Source organism: Canariomyces notabilis, assembly GCF_033297395.1.
Source record: "Canariomyces notabilis strain CBS 508.74 unplaced genomic scaffold N656scaffold_28, whole genome shotgun sequence".
NCBI classification, from domain to species: Eukaryota; Fungi; Ascomycota; class Sordariomycetes; order Sordariales; family Chaetomiaceae; genus Canariomyces; species Canariomyces notabilis.
Window position 1 is genome coordinate 135,317 of NW_027041850.1, and position 7,949 is coordinate 143,265.

General features: G+C 54.9%; 2 protein-coding genes across 2 annotated transcripts; both read left to right on the top strand.

The window, feature by feature from the left end:
• Nucleotides 1-919: 919 nt before the first annotated feature.
• Nucleotides 920-2,766, top strand: N656DRAFT_783568 (uncharacterized protein). Its single transcript, XM_064815980.1, has 2 exons — nt 920-1,467; nt 1,546-2,766. Exons 1-2 carry the CDS (start codon nt 1,227-1,229, stop codon nt 2,304-2,306), a joined length of 1,002 nt encoding a protein of 333 aa, XP_064666489.1. The 5' UTR covers nt 920-1,226; the 3' UTR covers nt 2,307-2,766.
• An 895-nt stretch (nt 2,767-3,661) lies between these two features.
• Nucleotides 3,662-7,375, top strand: N656DRAFT_363644 (uncharacterized protein). Its single transcript, XM_064809394.1, has 4 exons — nt 3,662-3,720; nt 3,878-3,929; nt 4,010-7,015; nt 7,086-7,375. The coding sequence occupies exons 3-4, from the start codon at nt 4,041-4,043 to the stop codon at nt 7,150-7,152; spliced, it is 3,042 nt and encodes a 1,013-aa protein (XP_064666490.1). The 5' UTR covers nt 3,662-3,720; nt 3,878-3,929; nt 4,010-4,040; the 3' UTR covers nt 7,153-7,375.
• Nucleotides 7,376-7,949: the final 574 nt, after the last annotated feature.

Genomic DNA, 7,949 nt, shown 5'->3' on the forward strand with positions numbered 1-7,949 from the left:
GCGTAGTACCTATCCGTGGAGAGCCCGCTGTTGGCTGGCCGAACCCATCCTTTTGAGATGGCGATCACCCCTGGGAGTGAGGACTCTGTCCAATGCATGTATGAGTCGTAGCGTGTCAGGTTCCCGAGCAAGGAGTCAAAGCAGGAGCTCTGTCTCGGTGCGGTTGAAAAGCTGTACTTGGCACCAGAATTTGTTGTAATGTTTTCTTCGTCCGAGATACGCACATGCATTGCTGCAGGTGTCAAGACGTCAGATTCCAGCTCCTACTCCTGACATATACACCGGCCTGCAGATGTATCGTGCTGCAGAAGCCCCGAAAACTTCGAACGAGCAGGAAGAAATATCGGATTTGCGCTGTGGGATTCATAGAGTCAATTGGATGACGGCAGTCAGCGCCGACACAGGCTAATTAGGCGAAACACTTCTGATGTTGTGCATCGCACCGCTTTGGCAGTGACGGGTCCCACAAGCCATCTCAAAAGATTCGGATATTCGCAGGGCAAGAGAAGGATTGTAATAAACAATGGGTGCATATTGGAGAGAACTCGAAGAAGACAATCGAGAGTCTTAAGCAATGTCGCAGACAAGAGAGAGGAGAATGGATGGACAAAATTTAGAAATACGAACATTCAAAATCTCGTAAGGTACGGGTACTCAAAAGGGTAACGTTACGAGCAGGAATACCTCGTACCAAAGTGGGTCTTGGAAACCCACACCTGGAAGATTCCTTGCTGCAGCTGACTGAGCCTGACTCCGCCTCTCCTTTTTCCACAGCAACCAGCAACTCCTTTCCTTCGTTCCCAAAGCGTCGCCAGGCGCAACACCAACAGCGGAGCAACCGCAGGGCTGGGATGGCCCGACAGCCCCAAACTTTATGACGACTTCGCAACCAGCCTCTATTCGACTTTGCTGTATCCCACTTTCGTTAACCCCTCCTTCGCTCAGAGTAGCTAATTACCGGTGATCTCGAGTCGCCCGGTCGTGATCCCGCCAGATCACCCTGGTATTGTACAACACCCAGATCTTGTGACGACACGCTTCAGTCCCATCCTCGCCTGACCATCCCTCCTTCGATCCGAGATAAACACACCACCACCCCCACTCATTCGCGATCACCCTCCGGTCTTGGGGAAGCCGCGTACAAGTACCAGCACCCCTTGACGAGACGGTTATACGTTCCCGACAACGGCCCTCACCGGCCTCGCCCGCGCCCGCCTTCGCCCACCATGTCTGGCTTCGGGGAATTCACCAACATCTGCCGCATGGCACCATTGCCGCTATGTTCCTCGATAGGCCCTATAACATCGATCGCCAGCGGCGTGGGCATCGAGCCCGACTGTTTCGCGCGCAACATTGAGCTGGCCAACACCATCATCTTCCAGGGCGCCGCGAGTGCTATGCACATCATTGCACTGGTCATGACGGTGACCATGGTGTTGCATGTGCGGGGGAAGTTTACGGCGGTTGGTACGCATGCCCCATGCCATGCCCCGGAGGTTGGGTAGGGTAGAACGAACGGTTTTGCTGACAGGTTTTCTGCCCCAGGTCGCAAGGAAATCACCACCTTCTTCTACATCTACATGCTCCTCACCTTCCTCTCGCTCTGCATCGACGCCGGCGTGATACCGCCGGGCTCGACGCCGTATCCGTATTTCGTCGCCGTGCAGGCCGGTCTTTCATCCGCGCTCATCACATCCCTCCTGATCAACGGCTTCGTGGGCTTCCAGTTATATGAAGACGGGACCCCGTTGTCGTTGTGGATGCTGCGCGGTGGCTCGTTCGCCGCCTTTGCCATCTCTTTCCTCGTCGCCCTGGCCACGTTCATGTCCTGGGCCGGGTTAGGCCCGACCCGCACCGTGGGGCTGTTCGTGGTGCTGTACCTGCTCAACGCCGTCCAACTATTTGTGTACGTGGTACTCCAAATCCTGCTCGTGACGCGCACGCTGCAGGACCGGTGGCCGCTGGGCGACATTGCGTTTGGTGTCTTCTTTTTTGTCTTGGGCCAGGTGATACTGTACGCCTTCAGCACGCCCCTCTGCAACGCTATTAGTCATTACCTCGACGGCCTGTTCTTCGCGACGACGTGCAACCTGCTGGCCGTCATGATGGTGTACAAGTACTGGGACTCGATCACTAAGGAGGATCTGGAGTTCTCGGTTGGTACTCGGATGAATAACTGGGAGGTCAAGGAGTTGCTGCCGGAGGAGGACCGCCGCGCTACGGTGTACCATGATGACCCGTACGCCCAGTCGAGCGCCTACGACAACTCGTTCTCGCCGAGCCCGAATCGGCATTCGCGGTACTAGGCTCCGCGTGTTGCGCACTGTTGGTTGGTTGGTTGTTGAGCAGGTTGCTTGGTTGGTTATTTGCGGTGGCGGAAAACGAGGAAAAAGAAGGCGGACCAGTTGTCCAGCGTCAGGTTTCTTTATTGTTATCCCAAGGAATGGAGTGCGACAATTTCTCGGCGTCAGCGTGTTACACAGCTGGTATTTCGGGCTTTCTGGCGTTGGCTTGGCTTGGCTTGTTGGCAGGACAGGGGCGGGTTTCTTAGCGGGGACAGAACTCGAACCTCTCGACATGACATGACGCTGTTCATACAGTTTATTCGTGTATCTTATTTCTCATTGCATGGACCGTATAGTCTACCTTAGTTCTTAACCTAATCAACGTATATTGACGCGATGAGATTGGGCGTGTAGACGTAATGGAATGCTCCTGGCAGCGATCTGATGGGAGATCGTCCCCCAGGCATTTTGCGTTGTTGGTTCAGACAACAGAGTGAGATAGATAGCTTGATATATACAACAGAAAGCCTGACGGGAACTATGTATTGCTCCTTCCATTGATCCTAGCATAGGATGGAATGCATGAGTGATACCTATCTAGGCCCTAGGGGATTTTGTCATGGAACTTTGTTAGTCTTGATATGTATGTATTGTACGTACAGTACTCGGAAACAATAACAGCAGACGGCAGTAATAAGGGCTTGGTCTCAGCGGGTCTAGCGCCTGAAGCGAGCGCTATTCCAGCACGTGGCACGGCGACTGTAGGTCCCACAGTATCATGGACCTCACCAACATTACTGGGCGCCTCTTCCTTTCCTGGTGCCCTGTTCCACGACGGTGTCGCAGCACTCAGATCGCAGCAAATCCTCCAAGTCCTCTTCATCCATCGGACAAAGAAAAGGTAAGACCTGGTGAACGACTATGGCCATGTTCAGTGAAATACTGACGCTGACTGAGGGTTCTATAGAAGGGCAGACAGCAGTCCCGAAACTACCTTCGATATCGTGTTCCCAATCACCCTATCAGGCCCCCTTTTCACTGGAATAATTACCTAAATTAGCTCTCGACTTTGTCAAGTTGGCTGCACAACATCTCACAGCCCAGCTCACCAACGCTCGATAGAGCGAGTGGATAGTCTCTGGTGCACCGAGGCAGATTGCCAATACCGGTACCGTCGTTTTTCTCGTGTTTTGGGGGACTCCATCGCATTCGGCTCGCTGCAGCAGCACACATCAATTCGCTGGATCGAATCACCGGACCTTATACCTAAAGGTAAGGTACCTTCCAATTATTTACTTCAGGTTGTCCGTTGAACGCCCTTCCTACCTTACTCATCCATCCAAACACATTCCAGTCCTTGAGCTTTCATCTGCTCCCGACTCGGGGACTCTTATCGTGCGTTTTTATTCCCTAGCGACTTCCATTTCCTTCGATGGTAAGCCATATACACGCAATCCTTCTCGTCGCCTCATCAGGACCCCGATCCAACTTATATCTTCCAAAGTCATTTTCTCCCTCCATCGACCAGACAAACTGAGGCTTCTGGGCACTGTATCGCAACCCCGCGCTAACTTTGCGAAAACCATTTTCAGCTCTGCATCGCTCCGATGGGCTAAAGGGTCTTATTCAGCCCTCGTCCAATAGGTTCGTGAAGTCTGGGCACGTAGCCTAGCATGGCTGGTGAATATCCTAAGCACATTAAACTTCTTACTAACAAGTTCCAGGCCATTCTTCACTCCCACCTCGTCATACAAGATGGAGTCGGCACCCCCAGTGGTCGACGAGTCCACCTGGGATGAGATTGAGGCAAACTACTTCGCATCAATGCGGGCGCATCGTGAACAGCAGAGCCGCGCTCTTGAGGATGAATACCGCGCAAAGAGCGATGAGATCAAGTCGGCGATGCTTGACAATTTCCACGCCCAGTCGGAGCTTCTGCGCAAGCTCCAGGCGCTCAAAGACCAGCACGCAGCCAAAGCTGCCGAACTCAAGGAGTTGGAGAGCGAGTTCAAAGCGATACAAGATGCACGAGCACGCGATTATGCGCGTGAGGATGAAACCAGACTCGCCTGGTTCAGAAAGTTTCGCCACCCCGATCTGGCCTATCGGCCTGCAGATGCATCGGAGCAAGACAAGCCTGATGGAGAGCCGGATGTAGCTGAGGCCGGTGAAGATGCCCTCGCGCATGAGCAAGCAGAGCCAGCTCTGAACGGCGACAGGCCAGCCGATCGGGAGCCGGTAAACGGTCACGAGATGGAGGATGATGACATGGATGGAATCGAGGTTATTGGTGGACCGGAGTTTCCCTTGCACATAATAGCCTCACAGGCTGAGAATCCAGCGGACGACACCGAAGTCGCTGAGGCGCCCGCCATTTCACCAAGAGCTGAGGAACCTCCAAGCAATGAGGAACCGCACGTCGAACCTGCCAAGGAGAGGGAAGTGACTTCCACGGAGAGCGAACAGATTTCCAAGGAGAGCGAGGAGATTTCCAAGGAGAGCGAGGGGATTTCCAAGGAGAGCGAAGTGATTTCCAAGGAGAGTGAAGAGATTTCCAAGGAGAGCGAAGAGATTCCCAAGGAGAACGAAGAGACTATACCCGTCGATGCTTCAGCTGCCAACGGCACTGGTTTGATCGAAGCCCCTACCAGCACTCTGGAAACGCCAGCAGTGCCAGACTCGCCCTCATCGTCTCTTTCCTCCGAGCTAAGCTCAAGACACACGACGCCGGTATTGGACACGCCCGTGTCTCCCGCAAAAGAGTCACCGATGCTGGCGACTCCCGAGGAGAATGCCTTTGGTACGGTCGAGGTCTATAACGACTCAGGAGAGTTGATAGGACAGTTGCTTCCCATTGCGAAGAATAACCCCCTTGTCGAGGCCATTACGACTCTCCCCGTCAAGCGACCCGTTCAGATTCGGAAAGGCCGCAAGTTCACCGCTCAAGATCTCGAGTCAATCCGACATCCCCCGGCCGATGACAAGAGGGGAGCTAAATGGCTCAGTGTCTACATTCAGGCAACGGGCGAAGTACAGGGACGACCGTGCCAGGAATGTTCCACCAAATATGGATTATTCCAGGAATGTGTAATGATTGATGACGAGGACTTCCCGCGGTGCGGGAACTGCGAATGGAACAGGCGTGGCTGTTCCGGCGCCACCTTGAACCCGCCGCCGGGTTCTCGCAGTGGCAAGCAGCCTGCCAAGAATTCCGCACGCTCGTCCGGCGGAAGTTTTACGGCTGTTAACGCACCATCCTCAAGCAGAGCAGCCAAAGAGGAAGTGGGCAGTGACGAGGAGGCTATCCGCGGTAGCACCAAGAAACCGCAACGCAAAGCACTGCCGAGCACGCGGAAATCGCACGCGCAGACAGAGGCACCATCCACATCGGAGCTCCCAAGTCAATCACCGGAGGATGACGACGCTCCGATTCTGCCCGAGATCAACAAGGAGGTGCTGTGCCTCCGCGATGATGGAACCGTGTTTACTGACCCACCCATGATGCGTGGAGTACCCCTTGCAAAGATTAGCCCAGATCACCCGTACTGGGAGAGCGACTGGGTGCCGCTGGAGGAGATTGTGGTGCCCCAGATGCAAAGGTATCAGGAGAAATACGAGAGGCTGGAGCAGGAGGGAACAAAGCATCGGGACAAGCATCTCGCGAACCGTGATGCCAAGCGCGGCCGCACTATTCTCAAGTTCCTCGAAGAAGGGGAGCTACACCCCTACCAGCTCGTTGGCAAGGAGGTGCTGAACCCGAAAATCACCTGCTACGAAGCGCTGTACCGAATGGCTCAGCTCCTCATGGAAGATTTACCCAAGTTCAATCTCGACATTACGCCATCCCAGTGGCTGCGTCACCGTATTTACGAGCTCCATCAGGAGAAAGGCAACAAGTTCAGTCTCTCGCACTGGCTGGAGAAAGCGTACAGCGACCTCAAAGTGGAACAAGGTCGGAGAGTGAATGGCTTGCCCACGATTGGGCGTCCGCCGGCTCACCGCATGTCCAAGGGTGGTGGTGACGGCGAGAGCAGCAAGAAGAAGGGGACGCCGCGGGCCCTGAAGCGAAAAGAGCCGCACTCGACCCCAGAGTCAACACCGCGGCGGACAGATCATACAGCCAGCGGCAACAAGGCCCCGACAGGAGCGGCTAACGCAGCCCCAGCGACCGGACAGCAAAAGGGCAAGGGCAAGGCGAAACTAGAAGGCGGACAGCCCCATTCGGGCGCAAACACGCCCAACAAGAAGCAGCGCCTTACGGTCAAGGCCCATGGCTCGGCCAGGAGCAGAACTCCCGCGGCGGCCGACCTCGACGATGGCTATACGTCGACCGACTCGATCAGCAAGGACACACTGACGATAATCGATTGGCGTATCCAGCAGGTCAAGACGCGCGACATTGCGAGCAATCCACGTGTGACCCAGTACTGGCACTGGGTGGACGACAAGGGCGAGGGCCTGTTTGAGCACCAGGTCCTGCGCACCGTGAAGCCGCCCACGTGGTCCGTCTTCAAGGACCCATACGACTTCCACCTCCGCCTCGACGAGATTGACCGGGCCATGCACGCATTGGGCAACGCCAAGGTTGTCATTGCGCACAAGAAGGGCCCCAACGGGGAGGATGTCAATCCCAGGGGTGATATCATGGCCCAGTTCAAGAGGGAGCGGACCAAGCGGAGGTTTTTGTCGTTTCTGAAGCGGTTGGGGGTTAAGTTGGTTGACGTGACGAAGTGAGTATCTGTGCTAAGGACGATTTGTGTGAGGGGTGGTGGCGTTGCTAACCGCTGGGGAACCTTGCAGTGCGCACATGGAGGCCATGTGGAATTCTCTCGACCCAGAGACCCTCCCTGCTGGCGACTCGGATTAGAAGTGGGAGCGCCGTGGTTAGCGAGTATCTACTTACTTAGCGAACACATGCAAAAGAGGGGGGGCTTGCTGATTAACTACCTACCTATACGGGCGCGACTGGCGATGGCCATACTACATAATACCAGCAGGGAGGGGTGGGTCGAGTTTGATGTCGAGGGAGATGGCATATAATAATAACTCCCTCGGTTACCTACCAGACATCTGCGTTAGTGGGTACTCACGCACTGCGGAGTGCTCGGGCACTGCACAGGCACATGATCCCGCGGACATGGATGACGACGGAGACTCAGGGGGTTCCCTTCAGGTTGATCAGGAGGGCCTTCTCTTGGTCAGCACAGCACAGCACAGCACATGGTTTCCTACCTTAATCCTCTTCACTCTGCTACCTATCTATTCCCCTTTCTCTTTCTCTTTTTCTCTTGGGGTTCTTTCGTTTGTTCCTCGTCATGAACAAGCATGACGAGTGGTGGGTGGGGTGGTGGGACATTGGGCCGGTCGGTGTCTGGCGTTTTGGGGCCAAGGAACCCGACCCCCCCGATAATGATGCTTGCTTTGGGATTCTTCAGGTTCTGGGGCTGAAATTGTTGGCGCGAGGGGACAGGTTCGTGCTATCTTCTGCTGGCTTTTTCTTTCCCTTTTTCCCCCCCTATATTCTGGTTTCGGTCGGTCGGGTTGGTCGGGCCACGGCTTGGCTTGCTTGTTGCTGGTGCGCGGACATGGGGATATTACCTTACTCTCCAATACGGAGAGTGAGACGAGAAGAGAAGAGAAGAGAAGCAGATGAAAGATGACTTG

Excerpts from the sequence above, each read along its gene's own strand:
- N656DRAFT_363644 (XM_064809394.1), top strand. The coding sequence starts at position 4,041 with ATGGAGTCGGCACCCCCAGTGGTCGACGAGTCCACCTGGGATGAGATT. Across the intron at positions 7,016-7,085 it reads AAGTTGGTTGACGTGACGAA|TGCGCACATGGAGGCCATGT; the intron begins GTGAGTATCTGT and ends GGAACCTTGCAG.
- N656DRAFT_783568 (XM_064815980.1), top strand. The coding sequence starts at position 1,227 with ATGTCTGGCTTCGGGGAATTCACCAACATCTGCCGCATGGCACCATTG. Across the intron at positions 1,468-1,545 it reads GGGGAAGTTTACGGCGGTTG|GTCGCAAGGAAATCACCACC; the intron begins GTACGCATGCCC and ends TTTCTGCCCCAG.